This window comes from Halichoeres trimaculatus, unplaced genomic scaffold (genome assembly GCF_033239565.1).
Source record: "Halichoeres trimaculatus isolate MK-OKI-2021-1 unplaced genomic scaffold, fHalTri1.1 fHalTri1_scaffold_9, whole genome shotgun sequence".
Classification (NCBI taxonomy): Eukaryota; Metazoa; Chordata; class Actinopteri; order Labriformes; family Labridae; genus Halichoeres; species Halichoeres trimaculatus.
This window is the reverse complement of record NW_027437188.1, coordinates 27,659,347-27,683,291: the sequence shown is the minus strand read 5'-3', so window position 1 is coordinate 27,683,291 and position 23,945 is coordinate 27,659,347. Positions and strand designations below refer to the sequence as shown.

The following is a 23,945-nucleotide window of genomic DNA, read 5'->3' as shown; positions in this document are numbered from 1 at the left end:
ACAGGAGGGTGCAAATGTACTTTCTCTGTTTGTCATCAGTGTAATTACTTGATTCGTGTATGAAAAATCATCTCTTTCTCTCAGCAGAGACCTATAAAGCAGCAGCTTCATTGACAAAACAGAGTGCTGTTGATACTCTGTGACCTGCAGTGTTTTCCTCCTCTAAGCAGATTACGACCTGAGCTTGTTTTTCAAGGTTGAACTACTTTTACAAAACTATTTTTCACACACTTCTGTGATGCGGTTTGCCTCACTTGTTCCAGAAATTCCTCATAAGTATTAACAGAGAGAGTTGAATTAGGTGAGATTATTGAGATTAAAACCTGTGAAAGCTAAACCAAACTGGTACTTGCTGCTGTGGAGTTTCAAATTTAGATTTTAGTTTTTGCCACATACTCAACACTCTTGCTGGGTAAATTAGTCCTAAAATCAATAACTTGAAAGTCAAGCGATGTTCAGCTGCTTTTTTCTTTAATTTCTTAAATGAGAATTTGGAGAAAATCACAGAATACAATGGAACATAGAAAGATTTGTGGATGAGAGTTAGATAGAAAGTGGATTATAAAGATAAAACAGTGGAGCTGGCGGATGAAGGGAGCACTGCTCATGCCTTTCGGTCAGAGATGACAGATATTCCACCGAATCATCTGTCTGCTGCCATCTCTCTGTCTGGATCACACAGTTTGAATAAAAGCATCTTCTCACCTTGGAAGGACTTGTTCTGGGTTCCTCTGATGTGTAACATCAAAAACTGAATCAAAGAAAAAAAAGAAATATTGGCCGAGCTAAGTTGTTGGTATTCATGTGGCAGCGATTCCTCTCAGACACAGTCACAAAAAGGCTGAGATATGCCAAGCTAATCCTGTTTATGTGTCGCTCTGAGGGCCTCATAGCTCAGTGGCAGGGCATGTAGACAACAGAGAGGGATTCTGTCTTCAGAGGCGGACCGACGTAGCTGCTTTCCACCTGATGTGTAATCACAAGCTGGCTCGTCCAAGGGTGCGACTTGGCCGGCTCAGTGTGGGGCTCCATATCTCTTGGCCCCTGCATGCACAGCACAACATAAAATCCCAGGCTCTCTTTATCTGCCTGACAAAGAGATCCGTATGTTTGATGGTCCCTGTGGGTGGGGGTGGTGGGGAGATTTGAAGAAGGTAGACGGCTATAGACAACGGTAGCGTAGAGAGGGTGTCAGCAGTAAAAGATGTGCTGTCCAAGCAGAGAGAAAGAAGAGAACCAGTGTACTGAAAGGCTGTTGGTGCAGGGTCTGCCTTTTTTATATAAAGGTGGTGTTTTATCTGTGCTGGCATCTCATTCAGTGTCACTGTGGAGTCAGTAGCATGAGAGTAAAGGGATCAGACCCTGGGGGTTGTTATCATTGCAGCAAAATTTGAAGGAGTCTTCATCTTCCTCTCACCCTTAGCTGAACGAATAAGTGTTACATTACAAGCCTCATATGAATTTTTAGAATTACCTGTCAATTACTCCTGCAAATTGCTTTGTGTCGGCATAGCACAAGGCATTTAAGGAATATGTTGACCCCAATCTCATTACAGGGCTGTGTCACTTCAGTCATTCATGTGTGGTGTTGTAAAGAAGGAGAAATGAATCGTCTCAAAAAATACTTTCAGGAAGAAATGAAATGAAAGAATGGCTCAAAATATATTTTCATTTTACTTGCTGATAAAGTTATCTCCCCTGCTGACTTTCCAGCTCATGTAATTTGCACAATTCTGTTCCCAGCTTTCGTACCAGCAAAGGCATTGGCTACTCTGCACATTTCGTCGGTAACTGCTTGATCGTGACGTCGCTGAAATCAAAAGGAAAAGGTTTCCAGCATTGTGTGAAGTATGATTTCCAACCAAGGAAGGTGAGAAATACCGCGCAAACACTCCATTTAATCCATCATCAAAAGGATGTTTTTGTAAATAGGATGTATTAGAATCCCTATTTTGATTTAACTAAAGAACATACATTGCTTTATAAAAACACAGCAGTTACACACAACTGTCACCTTTTAAACTCTGCAGTTTTGGCTGAATTTACCCTTTACTCTCCACCCACCACCTGTCCTTTTATTAGCCTCACTAAGTTGTATGTCTACACATAGTCCTGAACTGTTAAAGACCCCCCAGAGGAGTCCCACAGGTGTAATTGGATGTAAATGTAGATGAGAAAACGAAACCTAATTTAGCATGGAATGTCGGTTTAGTGTTGCGCTCCCTACAGAGCTGAAAAAAGAGTCTCGAAGCATGCGTCAAACAATTAGTCTCTGCATTGAACACCTGGGAACAAGCATCCATCCCATTCCTTCTGCCACAGCACAGGAATCGCTCTGGAGGAGCTCTGGGAAGATAAAACATGTTGAATTAAGTTTTTAATTGATTTTGGGTCCAGACATCTGCGGATAAGTGCCGCTCTAAATTATCTGCAGGCGCCTTGCACTCTCCCCCTCGGCCATGAATCCTCTTTTAAGTGTCCTTACCTTTGTGTGGAGACGGCTGTAATTCCATTAGACTGCTCACAGTGCCCTTCACGGGTCAAACTAATAAACAGTGGGCACAAAGTCACACAAGAGATGGACGACCTACTGCCTGCTGCTGTGCGTGGTCGGGCTGGAGTTGACCTCATGTGATGTTACATTTGTCTCATGAGTTTACACAGCGGCAAGTTGATATTGATTGAAAACAATCAGCAGAAATGAAAGTAGAGAAATTTTAAATATCTGCGTGTCTCTTCTCACTTTATGTCTTTATATCAAGATTTAATGATACAACCAGAAAAGAACTCAGAGAACGCAGACCTCCGCCAAGAATATTGTGATTGACACGCAACTCTTTAGTCCTGCTTTAATGTTATACTCCCTTTCAGCAGACTTTCTGCTACAATTTGGTGTTAGCTGCAGTATTGTACAATAATAAATTACCTGACGGTGTTAAAAATTATGATGACCCAGCACATATTTCATATTCGGATCCAGATCTTAGTATCCAGAATATTGCCAGGATCTGGATCATACTTTTACATCTGTCAGAAACTATCGTGATCTTGTCTTGTATTTTTTTGCAAAGCAATCCAACCATTTATTATGGAGTTATATACACATATGAGATTCCTTGAAAAAAAAATCCTAGATTCAGACAGTGATCCGGATCACCTCCAAAATTTAATCACTTCTTCCTTATCCCATTTTGAACCTTTCCTGAAAATTTCATAAAGATCTATTGGCTACTTTTTGAGTTAACAAACAGACAGACAAGCTCACCCAAAAACATAACCTGGTGGAGGGAATTATATTGTACTTTATCACTGAACAGACCTAAGTCCTTTGCAGCTCAGTAAATCTGCTCTGTTTTAGGATCTTTGTATTTAACAAGCCTTAAAGGGATCCTAGAGTTAAGACATCTGTCTGCACTTATTCTTCTTTTTAATCTTTACAGTTCAAAGAGTCAAAAATACACCGAATAAGGAAAAAAAAAAATCTGAATAGAGCTCCAATATAAGAGAGAACTGACTTTAGTGCTGATCTGCTGTATCAGCATCCCATTTATAGAGAAACTCTCAGATAAATACAGAGAACTTGAAGAAATTAAATGTGACTTCAAAGTGAAGTGCATCAATAATAAATCTACATGTTCTGCTTCAGAAAATAAACTGAGGTTGAAGATAGAACTTGTTTTTCTCTTAATATAAACATAACCTCAGATGTGCTGAGGATGCTGGGTTAGCTCAGGTGGTGAAATGGCTACATTCCTTATTGTGCTAGTAGTAAGATCAATTCCCACTCTCAGCATGATTTTCTTGTCTTGTGTTTTTAATCATCTTTTAAAAGAAAATAGCTTGAAGTCTTAAAGAAATATGAAAAGAGAGCACTCATGGTTGTCCTGTGTCAGCATTCAGCTGATTCAAAGATCTGTCGAATATGTAAAGCTTCCTGCCCGGGTTTGTGCAGAATGAAAATAAGTTTTACTACCTCCCTTCAGCCGTTTCTCTCATCTGCATGTTCCTCTGCAGATTTTCAGAATTCTAGGTTGCAAACCACATGGTTGTGCCTTTCTGGTAACTTTGAGGTTGATCTGAATATATAATGATGAACACTTTCTCTCTTCTTACCTGCAGTGGTACATGATCAGTATTGTTCACATCTACAGCCGCTGGAGGAACAGTGAAATCAGATGCTACGTTAACGGACAGCTTGTGTCATATGGAGACATGGCGTGGCACGTCAACACAAATGATGTAAGCCCTCTTCTTCTCACTCCTCCTCGCTGCTGTCACCATTTTCCTCCAGTTTTGATGTTTATTGGCGCGATGACTGAGGCTGACACATCAGCGTTTTGCACGGCTGGAAAACTGTAAGAAAAAAAAGCATACATCTTGAGAAGTGCTCATTGAGGAAAATGAGTTTTATCATATCGACATGGATCTCACTCAGAAATCTGACATGGCATTTCAGTCTTTATTTGAATAACGGTTTGTCACTGAGCTGTGCGGCAGCAGAGGGTGGAAGATGGAGTATCAAACATTTAGAGAGCAGATTTATGCATTGAGTCTAAAACTGCTCAATCTCAGAAGCTGCTGCATGTGTGTGCACAGAGTGCTGGTATCAAAAGACTGAAACACTCATGTTTGAAATGTATGCCAACACTGAGTGCTGCTGCGGCTGTGTGGTATTTGCATGTTTGAAAGACTGTCAAATGAAACCTGGAGTCGCACGTGGCTCCAAATGACAGGTTCAAAAAGCAATTTGCATAGTTAAGACACGTTTCCATGTTCCACGTTCACTTTGTTACTGTAGCTGTGTATTCAGGGGAAGATTGCACAAATGACAGGTTGAGATATGAGTGCCTCTCATGAAATATTCCACCACATTAACCCAAGCTACCTTAATTGTGATGGATAGTTTTTGAGGAGGAATATTCTCAACCTTAAAAGGAAAATAGAAACTATAAACTTGAGTTATTCTGATGAGGAGGGTGCAGTGTGACTGGAAATAAACCACAGATGATGCAAAAGATTAGATTAGATTAGAAACCTGCAGCCACACCAGATGGGAAAGTATTTTACACTTTTGTTGCTAAACGTTTCCCTGGTTCTGTATTATTTAAACAGCAACACTGCTGTCTTCTCATATGCTTTAGAGAGCATGATAACAAAGCTGGTTATCTGCACAGCAAAAACTGTGAGCTGACAGCAGGAGTGGTGCTGCATGTGATGGGTGCAGTTGTAATTTAACAACATGGATCATTTGTATCATCTGAAAAATCTCACTTCCTCTGCACCTGCTCTTTCTCTGCTACCATAACTGTAGTGAAAAAATATAAATGTTCTCATTTTCAGGTAATTTGCTTCTATCTGAGCACCGTATCCCAAGCCTGCTCACATCAAACACCTCACTTCACCCAGACTCGAATCATCCGTCTGCTGTTTCTGGCTGAGAATTACAATAGGACTGAATTTGCTCTGATTTTTTAGTGTGAGATTATATCAGGGTTTAATTTTCTGTGTTTTAGGCATTTTCCCCAAAAGGAGTCAGTCACACATAATTCAGATAGGAAGGGTTGTTCAAACTGGGGTTAATGTAAGATAAGGTCTATAAATGTTTTGATTCACCTGTGATCAATTTTAGTAGGATTTTTATTTGCTCCAATACAGAGATGTTTTCTTTAGTCAAGTTTGCTGCTGTTATCGTTTTGTATTCTCTAAATGCAACAACAGAAGTAAAAGTAGGTAGAGACCCACCAGAATTTCATCCCTACTAGAATTGCCATCAGAGGTCAATTTGACCACTAGATTCAAAACATTCTAATCCGTCTTTATGAGCACCTAGTTATTAAACAACACACCTCCTTTGTAAGCGTACCTCTCAAAGGTGCAAAAAAACTCCAGCGGGACACTTTAACCAAACAGCAACCCCAGGAAATACCAGAAACCACATATACAACGAGCCCAAAAATGTCATTTTCACAACAGAAGTAATCCAAACTGTCTGTATCGCCAGTTTCTCTGACGGCACACACTGTGCGGAGTGTGAATTTTATTCATTCACACATTCCCTACTCCCTACTCAATATGTAGTGAATTAGATGTAGTGCACTCACGCAGCAAATTTAAAGCAACATTTCGGACAACACTCACTCACTGGCTGCTGACAGTGACATGATTTTTCCACAATAATCAAATACAATAAGTAAATGTTTTAGGCATTATTATAATGGATAAATACCAAAAATATATATCCGCACCACAACAGATCTGAGTGTCTCATGCCAGACTTTATCTTTACTGTTACTTCGTTTCAAAACGTTTTTTTCAGTGAAACCTTTATCACTTTATGGCATTTATATAGCTACAGAATGACTGTGAAATATTAATATTTCTGTTTTTCTTTTGACTCTTTTTTAAATTATATTTATAAGATTCTATTTATTATTTATTTATTTTACTGTGTGTTCACGGTCCTGTCTGTCAGCCATTTCTTCTGTTTGAACCACTTGCATGGTGGTATATAATGCTCACATAGTGAAGTGTTTACACTATACAGTGCACTGTATAGTAGATAAGCAGTGATTTTGGACACAGCCTATTTCAGAGACAGATGGGTGACGTCACCTAGACTATGCCACATGTGCCAAATGTGTCAACACGTTTATTGACACATTTTTATCGTCTAAGCATCCGTCTCACCACCGTGTGAGGCTTTTAGCATCCCCAAGACCTGAGCAACCATCATCTTTCTCAACAGATCAAGACATTTTATTTGAACTTTCTCCCCAAAGTTTCACAGTTTAAAGTTTTCCTACTGTGCATAATGGACTCGAACTAGAATGCGACCAACTCTGACAGCTCCCAGTTAGTTGCTGAGCAACCGAAACATACAAAACCGTAACTAAAACCGTGCAGTCAATATGCCCACTTACAGCTAAAATAGGTAGAGTGAGTGATATTATGCTCCTTTTGTGTAATCTATACAAAACTAGTTGCACCTTCAAATAGAGACACTTTTAGGAGAAGTCAGTTATCCTGACAAAAAACAAATTCACAACAGTCAAAATGACCATAATGTTTAAAACATTTATTGTTCAGATGGTCAAATTAGAAACAAACTCAAGTAGAATTTTTTTTTTTAAATATAAGTTCTCACAAGTTTTGCATTATGTTATTCATCTCACTTCTTGCCCCATTCTTCCTTTTGTCTCTGTGAATATGTTTGTTTCCCTCCAGCCCCAAAGCATAAAGCGACGTAGCCTTTTCTCTCATGTCTCTCTTGCAGAGTTATGATAAATGCTTCCTGGGTTCCTCTGAGACTGCAGATGCAAACCGAGTGTTCTGTGGGCAGCTAGGAGGTGTCTATGTGTTCAGTGAAGCCCTCAACCCCGCACAGATATTTGCAATTCATCAGCTAGGACCAGGCTATAAGGTAAGTACTTGGGGGTGACTAAATTAGATTACATGTAAGCAGTGTGCATCGCCTATCAATCCGTGGAATCAATGCCCAGTGCAGAGCTGCCCCGCTGCTGCGGTTTCTGTGCTGTGTGTCCCTGTCCAGGGTGAGATGCTTTTCTTTCCAGATAAACGGCTGCATAAATTACCTACTTCTTGCAAATAATGGCACAATACACAGAGGGAGGCAGTCGGCACTCAGAGAGGATACAGACCTGAGTCGACTTATATCAGCTGCAGCAGGTGTAGCACTCCCCAGTTCTCCCCAGTTCCCGAACAAAGAGTAGAGGATGGTGAATTTACAAAGATGCTGACCTACACAGAGGGAGATTCGGCTCGAATATTAATCACATGTTGACAGAATATTTGGATTGCACATTTTTATTCAAAGTACAGTTCATTTATTTCATTCACTCTCTATCTCTAAATATTTCACTCATCTTAAATGAGATCTGCCTTCACACTTTCAAAGACTGCCCCTCCTCTCTTTCTCCCTTTTCACTCCTGATGCTCACAAAGTCCTGCTGTTCCTTCACAGTTTTAAACCCTGTGTTGTCACAAATGGAGGAATGACCATAGACTGTATATAGAGTGGACAGCCATTGGTAGCCGTCGTGCAGCCAGAGTCTGCGCTGTAAAAACTGTGAGGTATTCTGGGAGAATCTGAATGGAGCTGGATGACAAATATAATTTTTTTTTCTTTCAAGAATCTAATTACTTCTTGGCTCTCCCTCCTGACATATCCTACAATCACCCTCAAAAATACACAAGAACGACAGCGGTCAATCATTTTGAATGCAACGTAAAACCTTGTTATTAACCTCTTATAACTAATGAAAATGAAACTTTTCAGGTAACAAGAGAACTTAAATACAAGGCAGCCAAATAATATTTTCAAATCACCACAACAATCGGACGTGAAAAACATTTCTGCAAAGTGTATTAATTTTTAAAGTTTGACCACAGACCATCTGAAATGACTGGAGAGCTTGATTTTTTGACCTTTACTGCAGTCAGTCACCAGGGGGAGCAGTTTTTGTGGCTACCTCACTTCGAGCCGCGCAAGATGACGTCCATTTTTATGTCAGCCTATGGGAATGACACACACTGCCAAATAAGCTTTGAGCACAGGAGACAAAACGTAGACATTTTACGACATCTCTGTCCATTTAACACAAGTTCTGTTTGCTCTCCAGCTCCAGATTAACAGAGACTGTTTTTTATTGGAGGAAGGAAGGAAGGAAGAGCGATCTTTTGCTTTGTCATTGTAACAGCCATCCTGTTAAAGGTTGTGAGATGGCTGTTTGTGATTTCCATCAGGTCTGAGGGTGTCTGCAGATTCCCTGGAGATCTCATTGTTTGGTCTTTTCACTAATAGCCAGTGACTTGTCGTTTACCCCCTTAATTGTGGCGCTGGACCTTCTATTAGTGAGGAGACACACAGAGGAGCAATCTTACAGATTTCTCAAAATAATGAAGAGCAGGTCCCAGGGAGACAATTAAAGGAAACTGATGAAGCTGTGTAGGCTTTCGGTAATGGGGAGCCAGATAGAGGCAGTCAGGTGAGCTGAGGATGAAGGTCAGGGAGTTGTAAAGCTCACTGATTGGTTGTTGTGATGCCAGTGTGTCCAAGGGATGCAGAGAAAATCACAGCAAACATCTGCTGCAATATGTACATTACATTTTGCTTATATATATTTCAGCTTAGCTCCAGAGCTTCAGCAAAAAAAAACATCTGAGCTGATGTATGATTTATTTTCTGATCCCCACTCCTCTCATCCATGTTTGATGTTTGACACGCTCGCTCTGTTTATTGGATGTTACTCTAACTTCTGCGGCTAGTTTAAATGCAGAGATTATTGCTGCCTTGGGTTACCATTCCTTCTGCATCTTGTGGTTTATGTCTGTAAATCTGACAGACTTCTTAGCAGAATCTGTTCCCTCGGCTCTTCTCTTATTGCTGTGAGCGAAATTGCACTCTGAACCGAGATGGACTCCCCAACAACTTGGGCTGTATTATTACAGTTTCTCTGACTGACTTGAAACATCCCCAGACTTTCTGAGATAACATCAAGACACAGTGTTGGCTTCACAGACGCTGAGGCTGACAGGAGCTGGCTGTCTTATCACAATGTCACTCCTTCCTGCTGTTTTGGCCCACGCTCGTAAGCTTTGGTGGAAGTCGAGGAAATTGTGGGCTGAAGGATTCGTACGGGGGAATTAATTGCCTCACAGCTGTGTGCGATGTAGCTGGGCATGAAGACTGTAATTCCCATTGGACACAAGGGAACGCAGTCTTTAAAAGACCTCTTAGTGTGTTTTCTTTCTCCTCCCAGCTCTGGGATAAAGCCTGGTCTGGAGCCATTGCGACGATACTCAGTGACAGCTTCAATGAACACACAGCGTTAGTCATCCAGTTGGCTTGTCACTATGATCTCTCAAATGATGCCCTCAGATTTTTTCTGGGTGTGCCTTCGATCTTTTCCTCCATATGTGTTTAACGTTAGTGTTTCTCAAAGGACCCCTCCCTGGCAAAAAATAGTAGTAACCACGGAACAAGAGCTCAAATAGAAAACCCATGTATCGTAAACTTGCATCATGCATGTTTGACTAGGGCAAACTTGTACTGACACAACCAGTGCTTGTACCAGTTTTGCTTCCCTGTTATCCACAGTATTCAATGCAGCTAAGGGGCTGGTTACTCAACAATGGTTTTAGGATGAAACGCAAAAGTATAGTTGTGTTCCTGCCTTGCGTTTACACAGAAACAGCATCATCTCAGAGGTTTTCTCCCCTTATTTGATATTCTTTTTAATGTCTGTCTTAAGCCTCCAATTCATGGTGATTTTGCCTAGTGGTGGAGGTGCTGGCAATTTGAGAAACACTGTTCTAAGTGACGTCGACCAGCCTGTTGAAAACATACCCACTCGGCTCTGCAGTGCTTCACAGATTTCTGTAAAAGACTCTGAGGAGCAGCACAGTCCTGGTTCTTGTAGAGCAGAGTAGAGTTGGATAGAGCAATTTTATCCATGCGTATCTGGTCATGAAATTTTACTGTATTTAATGTTAAGCATTAAATGCACAGATACATAAAAAAATAAAATAAAATATAAATCTGACATGGTACATGACACCATTAGGGGTAGGAGAAAAAGCCCCTTTTTGAATCCATATTCCTTGTTTCAGTCTTTGTTAATAAACTGTATTGGAAAAAAGTTACCACTTTTCTCCAGCAGAGGGTGAAATGTTTCTCTCTGACTCACGTGATGTGCATTTTGTGGGAAAATATGGCTACTGATGTAGTCTCTAGACATTATCATCATCATTTAACTTTTTCTCATGGTCCGGTGTTAAAAAAAAAGCAAAGCAAACTAAACATCGCAAATCGTTAATATCGTAGACTGGCAATTTAAATCATATTGGCACCCAAAAAAATCGTAATAGAATCAAATCGTTAGAATAGCACATCCCAGCCATAGACACCATGCAGCGTCTGCAAATGTTCCCTACCAGCCTTTTAAAAGACACCGACTTTGTCCCAGTCAGAGCTAAATATGTTTATCAAAGTAAAGATTGTACACCCAAAATACTTATTTTAGCAAGAATTTTATAACCAAGTAGTTGCAGTTACTCAAGACTGAATTTGTTATTGTTCTTCTAGTTTCAGATGACTGAATTTCCCCTCGGGGATAAATAAAGTATTTTCTATTCTATTCTATTCTATTCTATTCTATTCTATTCTATTCTATTCTATTCTATTCTATTCTATGACAAAACTCTTTCCTGGATACACTGCAAAAAACTGAAATCTTATCAAGTGTTTTTGTCTTTTTTTTTTAAGTAAAAATCGTCTTATTATACTCGATATGAGCCACTTTCAACTTATCAATCCAGAAAAATGTCTTGTTTCAAGTTATCAGAGTACAAAAATGAGGTTTGAATCGCTTGTAACCAGTAAAAAAATCTGCCAATGGAACAAGACAAAATTGCTTGAAAATTTCCTTGAGACTAGAATAATGTCTTAATACAAGTGACTACTCTTGTTCCATTGGCAGATTTTTTTACTGGTTACGAGCAATTCAAACCTCATTTTTGTCCTTAAATAACTTTAAACAAGACATTTTTCTGGATTGGTCATGTGAATTTGGCTCATATTGAGTATAAAAAGGAATTTTCTTCTGAAAATAAGACAAAAACACTTGATAAGATTTCAGTTTTTGCAGTGTATAAAATATAAGCAGGTTATCATAACAAGGGTACGTTCTATTAATTGTTATTAGTTAGAAAGGATTTCTGCATTCATCATCCTCTTTGTTGTATCAGTGTGGCCACATTAGGACTTCAGGTTCCTCACTCGTGGTGTCTCCAGCTCATCAAGCCTCTCCCTGTTTCTCTCAGAGAGTTGTGGGAAAGCCCCTGGTCACTGACAGCCTTCAGTGCTGTGAGAGGAAGAAGGCAGCACTGCTCTAATTCTTCACATGAGATGCCGCCCTCTGAAATGATGCTGTCATGCTACAGTGTTTGTCACTGTGGCCACAACCCATGAGATCATTATTTTCACACTGCAGCGCAGCTCTAACTGAAGTGCAGGGCACTGAGGCTTGTTATTTCTTCTCACTTTGGTTTCATGAGGAGGAACTTTTGAAGGATGTTAGAGACTGCATGATGAGATGCATGCTGGCTTCTTGTGGATTTGATCAGAGCAGATGAGCAGAATACCTCTCATGCCTTTTTTATCATCTGACAGGAAGGAGATAGGCTATTAAATGTGGCTCAACCCTCTCAGTTTCACAAACTCGCCTATAAAACTCTTGCCAGAATAATGCTGCCAGGGAACAGTAACAGCAGCAGTAAATACACATGAATGTTGACCATTACCCTGTGGAAACAGAATTACCCTCCTTAAAGGACAACATAAAAGACACCGGATGATAAAGTTGTAGGATCAGAAACTGGGCTGTTCAAGATTTCAGCTTCTTTGAGCTGATAAAGATGCTGTCCTGTTGTATTCAGTTTAAGGAATGATGAAACACAGTAGTTTTGACACCCACTCAAAAGGCTGTGCCGAGGACACACTCAGGATAAGTTGCAGTTATTGTACAGTTGACAGCCTGAGTCAGCTCACCTTCTCATCCATTCACTCCCCTCACTGAAGCAAACCCAGATTTAGCTCAGCCTGTTAAGCTGGCACATGGACCCTGTTTTCTTGTGTTGCATAACATACTGTATTTATCCACAGCCCCTTTAGGAGCAGATGGTTGTTTTCCTTGCTGGTGCTGCAGCTCTCTGAGTCTCTCTTTATCTTATCGAAAACTGCTCACTGTCCGTGAGTCAGAGCGGGAAGGAAAAACATTTCTCTCATTCATTAATAATTCAAACCCCCTGATTAGAGGACTTGATTTCCTTATTAAGCAGATTCAATTCACACTGCATTGGCAAATTAATTCAGCTCATCTGTCGACAGCTAATTGATTGAGTAAATTAAGACCAGCCTGTTATTGATCGACTGTTTGTTGCAAGTCATAATGAATATGTTACAGCTGGAAGCTCTTTTTTTTATTATTTTTTTTTAAATTCAGATATTAAAATGCTTCATCACAAAAACCCATTCCAAAATACACATGGGGCATTAAAAACATAAAGGAAAAAACACTGATCTTTAAAATTAATTTCTCACTTTAGTCACAAAGCAAAGTACAGTCTCTTCCACAGGCCTGATAACTCAGTGGGTAAGACCAGCATAAGATTTTCCTTACCCGTGGACCAGAATTGAATCATCTCGATGTGTTTCTATAGTTTCCTCTTTCTTTCTCTGGCATGTGGGTGTGAGAAGCTGGAATTCATTAAATAAATCCAATAAATAAATACTGAGCCAATGTTGTTTTCTCACCAAGTATTTGCAGAATGTCCTCTCTCAGAGTCTGATTACTTTGGATGTGAAGTGACACAGTAACGGAAAGCTAAATTGCAGACTGTCAGCTTTAATTCGATTGTGTTTTTCAGCCAAACTGGGTAAACTCTCCTCACGCTTACTCCTTCTCTATGAATGCAGAGTGTATTTAAATAGAGACGATATTTATTCTGCAAAGAAACTTATGTGTTTGCTCTAATCTTAATGTCTGCACAGTGATATAAAGGAATTGCTGCATACTCTCCGTTCTCTTTTTACCATTACCCGTTGTTCTGCGTCTCTCTGAGAGTGAGGCAGAGTAAATGCTGGGGTAAATTAAAGCAGGGGAAACAATCTCCTGTTGAATCAAACAAAACTGGACCTTTTCATCTGTCCAAGGTCTGTCCAGTAATTGCACTCTGTAGAAGGACATGCAACACACAGAAAGTTCCCAAAGAGTTTAAAAAGGAAAGAGTCCAGCATATGCATTGAAAGTCAAACAGAGGAAAGACAGATTAGAAACACAGGGCCTCATTTACAAACAGTGCATACGCACAAATTTGTGCCTAAATACTGTGCATGAAGATTTGTTGAGAGAGTTGTCAATCATGATGTTTTTATAAGCCCTGTTTCCAAGTGGTTCAGTTCTTTTCGTCTTGGCACGGCATTCATTTTACGGCGTTTCTACTGACTTGTCCTGGGATAGATCCCCAAATAACCGAGATGAGCTGTCCCACTTTTTGGCACCCTTCCGCAGGGGTGCCAGACTAAACCAATCCAATCTTGGAAGGTGGAGCTACAACACTGCAGACCGTTGATTGGTGGAAAGAACTTACATTTACCATGCGACAGCAGCTGCATTTCTCCTGGCCACACATAGAGTGCGTCTCAATGCATCAATTTCGTGCCTCCTCTTTCCTACGTCCTCTGCGTCACCGGAAGTACTTTATTAGTCGCGATTTTGAAGACTGTCCCAAAGCGATAAAGATCAAGAAAACAGGAGAGCTTGCTTTGCGGAAGTCTTTTCACTGACAGACACGCCCCCATATGGAATATCACTCTCTGATTGGACGCTGCAGCTTCAGACTTCTCTACATGAAACTTCACAAACACAACGGAGTTGCTGAAAACAGACACTGAGGATCATTCAGAAACTGGTCATAAATCTGGTAATAAAGTGTTTGTTGTAAGTTTAAAGCACAAATTACTGAACACAACCATCATCAAATCAATATAACTGAGGATTAAACTGAAAACTCAAACTAATAAATAATATCTGCTTGGAACCCAATAAACTAGGTTATATTAATAACACGATCAGATGAGCTCTAGATTAAGGCTAAATAATTTATATATAATCTAACAATTATGCATTTTACCGGTAAAGTGACAGAACACAGAATAAACAGAGAGCAGGTTTTCTTCATGGTAACATGTTTTTTAAACAGGTTAAAGGAACAGACAAAGCTCTATTACTGTTAATGTTTTATGAGTTATGACAGCGCACATGTGCAGACACACAAACGGCTGTTAGAGCTGACTGACAAATGATCCTTAGGTGATCTGCTGATGCCGTCATCAATGAAACACGTCGCTTCATGTGACGCTACGGAGGAGAGAATGTCCCATTGATCTAAAAACGAATCCCCTCCATCCTCTTTCCTCTCTTCATTTCCTCGCATATCTCGCATGCATCTCTGGTGGAAAGGACTGAGACACAAGTGAACAACGCAAGTGGAGGAAGGAAGCATGGAACTTTGGAGTTTTGAGACGCACCCAGAGTCTTCTGTGAAACAAAACTTGATTGTACATTGTATCAAAGAACCACATAGCAATCACAAAGAGGATGAAAAGCTTTGTTTACTGTGTCGCATTTTTCTTCTTTGTTGGATTTATTAGCGGGGTACACTGTCGCGCTGCTATGGCGTCACACCATTATGTTACTGATGTGGCTGTTGGCATCCAGCTTACATGCCGCCTACCACAAGAGGACACGGTTGGCTGTGGAAACACAAACAAGACCAAGCTTAACCGAGCCAACCTGTACCAAACTGTACCGATCTATGCCGGACTGCTTGATGGAAACAGGGCTATAGTTTCACCCATGTTCCATCCATTAACATGAGGGAGCATACTGCAGGCAGTCAGCAGGGGGAGCCCTCAGATTTTCTTGCTTCAAAGTCAGCAAACACTTAAGTCGTCCGTATTGATATACAGTTTATACTTTTAAAAGATATTTATGATGTATCCCCCATGAGACACGTTAAGATAATTGTATATAACATAAATGAAGTATATTCCCTTTTCTTGCAGCTTGCACGTCATTTTTTTTTCATTCTTTATCACCATGCTGCAGCTTCATATCAGTACTTACCCTAAAACAACCAAATCTGGTTTTAGATTGTGTTAGCAACAGATTGCATCATTAAAAGCATATATGTGTACGTTTTTTATGTGCTTTATTTGACTTAGAGTCGAGAAAGACATTTCAACCTCTAAAGAGTGTGTGGCTGCTGATCCAAAAAAAGTATCTTGACATTTTTACATTCTTTGATGGATATTTTTTAATCAAGTCATAATTAAAAGATAACACCTGTGAGACGGTGATAAGCAGCATATGCAAAAAGGAGCAACTTAATCTATCACTCTGACTCCCCCAATCTCTTTATCGCCCCCTTATTCTCTCTTGTTTGTTCTCCTTCTCCTTCTTCCCCTGCAGAGCACATTCAAGTTCAAATCAGAGAGCGATATTCATTTAGCAGAGCATCACAAGCAGGTGTTGTATGACAGCAAACTGGCCAGCTCCATCGCCTTCACCTACAACGCCAAGGCCACTGACGCACAGCTCTGCCTGGAGTCCTCGCCCAAAGAGAACGCCTCCATCTTTGTGCACTCACCGCACGCCCTCATGCTCCAGGTCAGCATTCTTTCCTAAAGCAAACTGTTTCACCAAGACTCATTTACACCTGTTGAACTCAGTGTGTTTTTTTCGTGTTTGTGAATACCTACAGGATGTAAAAGCCACCGTGACTCACTCCATCCACAGTGCCATCCACTCCATTGGTGGGATCCAGGTACTCTTCCCGCTCTTTGCTCAGCTTGACTACCATCAGCTGAATGACTGCCAGGTGGAAGCCACTGTTTGGTAAGAGGCAGAGATGGAAAATATAAGATTTTAAGATTTTGGAAACCTATTTTGCAAATTAATCACATTTGTATACTGCAAAAAAACTGAAATCTTATCCATTGTTTTTGTCTTTTTTTAAGTAAAACTGTCTTTTTATACTTAATATGAGCCACATTCAATTGATCCAAAAAATGTCTTGTTTCAAGTTATTTAAAGACAAAAATGTGGTCTGAATTGCTTGTAACAAGTAAAAACAATCTGCCAATGGAATAAAAAAAAGCTTGAAACTAGAATAATGTCTTGATACAAGTAACTTTTGTCTTTTTCCACTAGCAGATTTTTTTAACTTGTTACGAGCAATTCAGACCGTATTTTTGTCTTTAAGTGACTGGGAACAAGATATTTTTCTGGACTGGTTAGGTGAATGTGGCTCAGATTAAGTCTAAAAAGACATTTTCCACTGAAAATAAGACAAAAACACTTGATAAGATTTCAATTTGTCTTTAAAGTTACTGTGCATGAACTTACTTCTCTTCCTCAAAGCCTGAATCCTTTTATAATTGCTTATGGGACTGATTGGAAATTAGGGAGAGGAACGGACTGAAGTAAAAAAAAAAAAAAAAGACTTAAATTTATAGCAATATATATTTATCCATCTTTTTAGCTCAAATGAGAGTTTTGGTGGAACATTTCATGGATTGTGATCATTGGCATTTTGGTGGTGTGAGAGGAACAGTCTTAAAAACTCAAGGACAGAGTGTTCTACAGATGCTGTAAAACAAAAGGGAAATGCTGCTTAAAGACATCCTTGTGTCTCTGAAAGAAGTTTTTTTTTGCATTATTTATATCTTCTCTGGTTAATACGGACACAGAATTATTTCTCTCATGAATTACCTTCTGTTTGTTATCCCGGCCTTGGTCAGGCAGCAGCTCAGTCTCCAGTATTATTTTGTCTTGCTGCTTGAATCCACGTTCCTCCCCACCATCCTGATGTGGTCAGTCCAAAGCCTCTCTGCTGTCCCTTGGATGGTTTCTGAGCTTCTCTCTAATCCTGTGTCAGTTCAACGACAAGCAGCATGACTCGCTCGGTGCAGGAGTGACCACACAGCTGCGCAAACCCTTGAGGCCTAAAGCTCTTTGCCTCTGTAGATTCCTCTCATCTTGGCTCACTGTCCCCCTTTTCTGGCTAGCATGGAGTGGGTCTGTCCCAACACTTGCTTTGTCCTTGCCTCGGCTTTTAGATGGAGTCTTTCTAAATCCTGCTGAGCCTCAGAGTTCAAAGCTTCTGCAACAATTAACTCAGTACAGAGCTTGTGGACCTGCTGTGGATGACTAAACAGCATCCTCGATTAGTGGTTTAAAAACATTTCATCCAAAACAGCTGTGATGTAACATCAGTCACTTCTGCTCTGCGGTATAGTAAGAAAGTTGTTTTTTTCTGCTGAGGAGAGATACAGAACCAAGAAAACAGAGTTTTTTGGGGCTTTTGCCTCTTGATAAAACAGCTTAAGAGAGACATGCACAAAATCATGATGGAACAAGGAATCGATCGTACAACTATTGCAACAAGGACCTCAGCCTCTGCACAAACGGCGTCCTCTCCACCAGCTGAGCCCCTTGCACATGCAGAGTTGACTGTCACCCAGTTCTGTTTGTGTTCCCTTTGGCTCAGCCAGAGCCAAATTAAAGCAGAAGGAAAGGTTAGACAACGTCAAACAAGCAAAAGGAGGTTCACATTCAATCTCATGAGCTTCTGTGCACAACAAAATGTGCAGTATCTGTGGGCAAGCCTGCACAGGAGTGGTTGTGTCCTTGTGATTGTTGCGCTAGAGCGGAGGCCACTAGAGGATGTGGGGAAAAGCCGATTAAGAAGTGTCACCAAGCACCACTGTCACTCAGCCAAAGCCCTCAACTGAAAAGCCCTGCAACAAAGAAAAAATCATCTTCAGTGCTGTGCCTTGGCCCCTTGAACCTGTTCCCCAAACCCCACACAAACACACACACACACGCACACCACACATACACACGGACTGTTTCGACCTGCTCCCAGACCTTTCTCTGTCCCTGGAGAGCCCAAGAAGCTGACCCTTCTGAAGAGGTTTGAAAGTGGCGAGCTACAGTTCCCAGCTGATTGCTCACATCCTCTGAAAATGACCTTGTTTTTTCTCCCCTCAGCCCTCTGTCCTTTCATGCTGCTGTAGTTTATAGGATAGCCCCTTCACGACAGGATGAGAGTGTGGATAGATGGGTATTTTCCATGTGTGAGATGTAATGTCTTCTTGGTTTGCAGTGCCACACTCCTGGCTTTCCTGGTGGAGCTGCTGAAGAGCTCTGTGGCCATGCAAGAGCAGATGCTTGGAGGGAAGGGCTTTCTGGTGATCGGATACCTGCTGGAGAAGGTTTGACAAAGCCAAACCTTGCACACGAGACCTGATGTAAACACAGCGACCCATATTATCCACTGCAAAAGTTTTTCATACTTCAAGCACTGACTTGTAACATCGTACATCTTTATCTTAATTTCCTATCTCAAAAAGTAGATGAACAGGAAATGTTAACTTTTGACACTTTATTTGCTGGATCCTACTCTGCCTCTGTGTGTAATTTGACTTTGAAGTTAACAAAACTTGAAGAAAAACACCACGAGACAACTTCTCTTCCTCTTCCCCCCCTTTGTTTCTCTCACTTTCCACATCAATCTCTATTTACCCATTTTGTGATGCAGATCTAGCAGCTTGCCGGCCTCCCCTGAGTGCCGGCTCTTTTGGAGCCCTGAGAAATGACTCCACTTTGTCACTCAGTGTCTTGCCTGCCTGCTGGCTTCAGCTGCTGTTAACTAACAGCCAGGCAGAGCCGGCATCTGAGAGCTGATGCTTTTTTTTTCTTGCTTCCTTCCCGCTGCCAGGTTTCACACTTCCACATATCGCACCATCTGTTCGTGATCTGTTTATGCCACACCTTCTCCTCTCCCTGTGCCTTCATTTCCCCCCCTCTCCTGCCCTCATAGAGTCCCCACCTGGGCAGAGACGAGGTGCCAGACAGGAGCACGAACAATATTTATCGAAATTCTCTGCAAAGTCATGCTTCTGCAACTTGCTTTTATTTAGTCCATTTCTTATTTGATAGACTTGATAAACAAAAAGACATAATAATCGAATCTGCCAGCAGGCTAACCTGCACAACAGAGCACAAATTAATTAGCCAGAACAAGATTGTTTAACTGAAAAATTGCAGTCAGGTAAGTTACAAAATCACAGAAAAACGGTATTGAAAGCCATTTTTGTCTTTTTATTTTCTTATAACAGTTTGATTTCGACAGAGATCACATAAAATGAATCTGTGTTAGTAAATGCTCACATATACAGTGGTTGCCAACGTTACTACAACACTTGACATATTTAAGGTTTAAGTTGATTTTGTTGAATTGGCCGTAAAAAGCAAATAAAAACTAATAAGATATCTACAGTCATCTTCACGTTCAATAGCCAGTGTTTGTCAAATTGTTTCAGACCAAGGACCACTAATCCCCTCTAAAAAAACCACAGACCATCCTGGAACAGAACCCCAGATAGCAAACAGATGTATAATTAACTCACATCATACAGTCCAAAGAAACTTTTGTGAGTCCCAGGGAACTTGACGGGTTTTTTTAGATGTTTCATAAAAAAACACAATTTAATCACAGTCATGGCAGACTGCTAGTGGGCCCTGGCAGATTGCTAGTGGTCCTTAGAACACTGAAACGCTGCTAGGATAGAGCCATCATAGGGAGATTTAGGTCGTTTTCCTTATAAAATGATTGAATGATGAATTGAAAATGATGAACTGGTCCCTTCAAGTCCTGACCATAGACTGTATATAGAGTTAACAGCGTGGCTCCACCATTTACCATTGTACGGTTTTGAAGCCAAAATACCCCCGTCACACGTGTAGCCATTGGTAGCCGTTGTGCAGCCAGAGTCTGCGCAGTAGAGACTGTGAGGGAATCTGGGAGGATCTGAGTGAAGCCAGGTGACACAAATGATACATATATTTTTTTCGTTTTGAGAGTCAAATCACTTTTTGACACTACCTCCGGACATATTTTACAATCCCCCAAAAAAATGCACAAGAAAAACCTTGTTTTTAACCTTTTATAACTAATGAAAACGAGACTTTTCAGAATAAAGAGAACTTGAATTCAAGGCAGCCAAATAATATCTTCAAACCCCCACAACAATTGGATGTGAAAAACATTTCAACGAGGTGAATTAACTTTTTGAAGTGTCACTACATTTCATGTAGAATTACTAGAGAGCCAGATTTTTTTTACCTTTACTGCAGCCAGCCACCAGGGGGAGCAGTTTTTGTGGAGACCTCCCTTCGCAAGATGACGTCCATTTTTTTAATAGTCTATGGTCGTGACCTCAACCTCATCCAGAAAATTTGGTTGAATTGGAAAATAAAGTGGACAGATCTATTGAACACTCAAAGGAAGGCCATTGATTTGAGTTGAAGGAGACATGGGGTAACATTGGAGTTGAAGTTCTCAAGGACATATATTAACACTATGCCAGAGACATGTGCTGCTGTAACTACTGCAAAAGGTGGACAAATATTAAAGTTAAAAGAGGATGAAAACAGTAGTACCCACTTCATCTGACAGATGTTCTGCAGCTGATCTGCCCAAAATGTCCAGATTTTTCAGAAAGAGCTGTTATTTGGTGCAATTACTGTTGCCTTTTTTCTTGTAGAGACATATAATCACAATGATTGTAACACATTTCTCTCGATCCTAATATCCTAATATAACTCTTATTTCCATGATGCTTCCAGCTGGACCAGCCTGATCTCTGTCTCATTTAGCTCTCTGCTTCTTCCCACAGTCATCACGCGCACACATCACCAGAGCTGTTTTGGAGCAATTCCTTTCATTTGCAAAGTATCTGGATGGTCTGCCACACGGGGCTCCGCTGCTGAAGCAGCTGTGTGACCATATCCTCTTTAACCCTGCCATCTGGATCCACACCCCTGCTAAGGTGAGCTCCTGCAGATAACCTGGCCAGTAAAGAGACATGTGACCAAGCTCCTGTGGATGCATATGCTTTTCTTAAACTCCAGAATGATTTTTTTTCAATCCTTGATTGCTATTGGAAACACAAAATTAAAACTGCGAGTGCCTCAAAGAAGCAGTGTTGTCAGGTGTGCTTCACTGTGGCGTCAGTTAGGTGAGAATCTCCCTCCCAGCAAGTGAGAGGAGTAGATATGTGCAAGAAGATCTTTTTAATGAACTAAATGAAGAAACCGTGTTAGCTTAGATTATTTTTATAGTATAAAAGGACGTTTTTAGTTATGTTCCTTGACCCGGTAAGCTGACCTTGATCAAATCTTTTACCAGTGCATGACGATGCTAAAATTAGGCTGAGTGGAGCACACGCTTTAGCTTCATTCTCACAGTTATATAATATTAAATAGTTATGGAGTTCATCACTTGCTTCCACTTTCATGTCCTCAAACCAACCAAGTTTTTTTAAGTGTTCCAGAGTTTTTTTCCCCGCCCTCCTTTTGAATAATGGCCCATGAAAAAATGGGATGAGGTATATCAAAGGAGCTGAGTTTGTGTGGCAAATACATTTGCCTTAGGAATGCTGCTAGTGGGCCAAACCATGAATAAATAAAAAAAGGAAATAAATACAAAAAGTGTCTGGAGGCATGCCTGCAACACTCTTCTAAAACAGAGCATAGCAAAAGAGGGAGAAAAAAATTAAATCCAGCGAGGTAATGAAGTGGGTTACACACTTTTAGCTACAAATGCACAAAGAGCTTCGCTGGCTCCGTCCCTTAAGACATGCCACCAAGGCCACATTTCTCCCGTCCCCATTTGCTGCATGAGGCCAAAGAGGACCAGCTGAGTGGATGATGGGAGTGTGCTGTATACATTAATTACCCACTGACCTTGTCCTAGTAGACAAATAAGATTGTGTGCACACATATTACTCTCCTGTTTTTGTGGAAATTATGTAACCAACAGCAGGCTGTTCACTTATCTCCCGTGTGTCATTTCAGCACCCTCAAACTAAATCACATCATGCTCATATCATAAGCACACTGCAGCCTTTCATCATGACTCACATTTGAGTCGTTAATATCCCATAATTTATGACATATGGGAAAAAGCCCTCAGTATTTATAGCAGCTACGACTGGTGTGGGATTAAGGATTCTTGTCAGCTCTGCTGCTAATTACAGAGGACATTCTAATCATCGTTGAACAGAGTGGAGCTGCGACAATTACGAAATTGAGTAATATAAGGTCAGTCACCATTCCTAGCAAACACCTGCCAGGATAATAAGCCCATGTTGTGCAGTCCATAACGGCAAAATGTCTTGATCAATCTAAAAAGGTCTGCGCTTCAGGAAATTAATTACAGTGTGCAGTGGATGACATGATTACCTCTATATGTGTGTGTTTCCACTTCAGGTACAGCTGTCTCTGTACACTTACCTTTCCGCTGAGTTCATTGGCACAGCAACCATCTACAACACAATTCGTCGAGTGGGCACGGTGCTTCAACTCATGCATACGCTCAAGTATTACTACTGGGCTGTCAACCCTGCAGACAACAGCGGCATCATACCGAAGGGTCTCGGTAAGCTCATTTAACATTTTTTAATTATGTTTGAGTCAAGCTAAGTTTATTCTGTTGTTCTGGAATATGATTTGATTACGGCCCCTGTTTATATAGAGTATTCAGCACCCATCTGAAGTCTGATCCAAGAGGAGCTCAGTGTTCTGGGAAAGGAATCATTGGGAGTGAACCAATCACAATCACAGTCACAAGCCTGCTATCAAAGTGTCTTCTTAAAATGGCAGCAGCTCCCCCACATTCGAAATGACTCATCCCCACATGGAAGCACTTGCCTGTCAGCTGTTAGGACTGCGGCCATCACAGGAGATGACAGTGAGACAGACACGCCACATCAATACTGCGGTCCCCCTTGGGTGCTCAGTGTGGTTGTAGGGCCTTTGAAACCTGGGCCCGTAGTATGACAAGCATGCTTTTTTTTACGAAACAGCGGTATGGCACCAAGCAGGCTGTGCTGGAGGAGAAAAGTGTCCTTGAACTGTCATTCCCTTTTTGCTCTCCATCATTCTCCTCCAAAACTGTCTGACTTGAAGCATGGAGGTTGTTTTATAATGGTACAGAGAGCTCAGTTTACACATGCCAAGGTCTGATGAAATCCTCGTCATGAAGGTTAAAGCAAGTATTCTGTCAGCATTGATGTACTTCTTGACTTCAGTCTAAGTTGATTCCTGGAAGGCTGTTTTTCTTCCTTTGGCATATTTGCACTGAAAAAAGATGTTTGAACTCTAGCAGATAAAAATAAATTCTCACAGGAAGTAGGAACATATAACTAACATATACAGCACATTGGTGTACTTTCTTGATCTGTGGTGCTGATATCTGCCTCATTCATTGCTGGGGAATTCCAGGCTGACGTTGGA

At 40.8% G+C, this 23,945-nt stretch overlaps 1 protein-coding gene across 3 annotated transcripts in view; it reads left to right on the top strand.

Annotated features, from left to right (window-relative positions):
* The window catches only part of nbeab (neurobeachin b), a 227,917-nt gene that overhangs the window by 76,288 nt on the left and 127,684 nt on the right, over positions 1-23,945 (top strand). For all 3 annotated transcript variants that reach the window (XM_074680127.1, XM_074680125.1, XM_074680126.1), the window contains exons 6-13: positions 1,744-1,870; positions 4,120-4,239; positions 7,274-7,420; positions 16,053-16,250; positions 16,345-16,478; positions 18,751-18,859; positions 21,326-21,478; positions 22,920-23,088. In XM_074680127.1, coding sequence (XP_074536228.1) covers positions 1,744-1,870; positions 4,120-4,239; positions 7,274-7,420; positions 16,053-16,250; positions 16,345-16,478; positions 18,751-18,859; positions 21,326-21,478; positions 22,920-23,088 — 1,157 coding nt within the window. The remainder of the gene's footprint in view (positions 1-1,743; positions 1,871-4,119; positions 4,240-7,273; positions 7,421-16,052; positions 16,251-16,344; positions 16,479-18,750; positions 18,860-21,325; positions 21,479-22,919; positions 23,089-23,945) is intronic.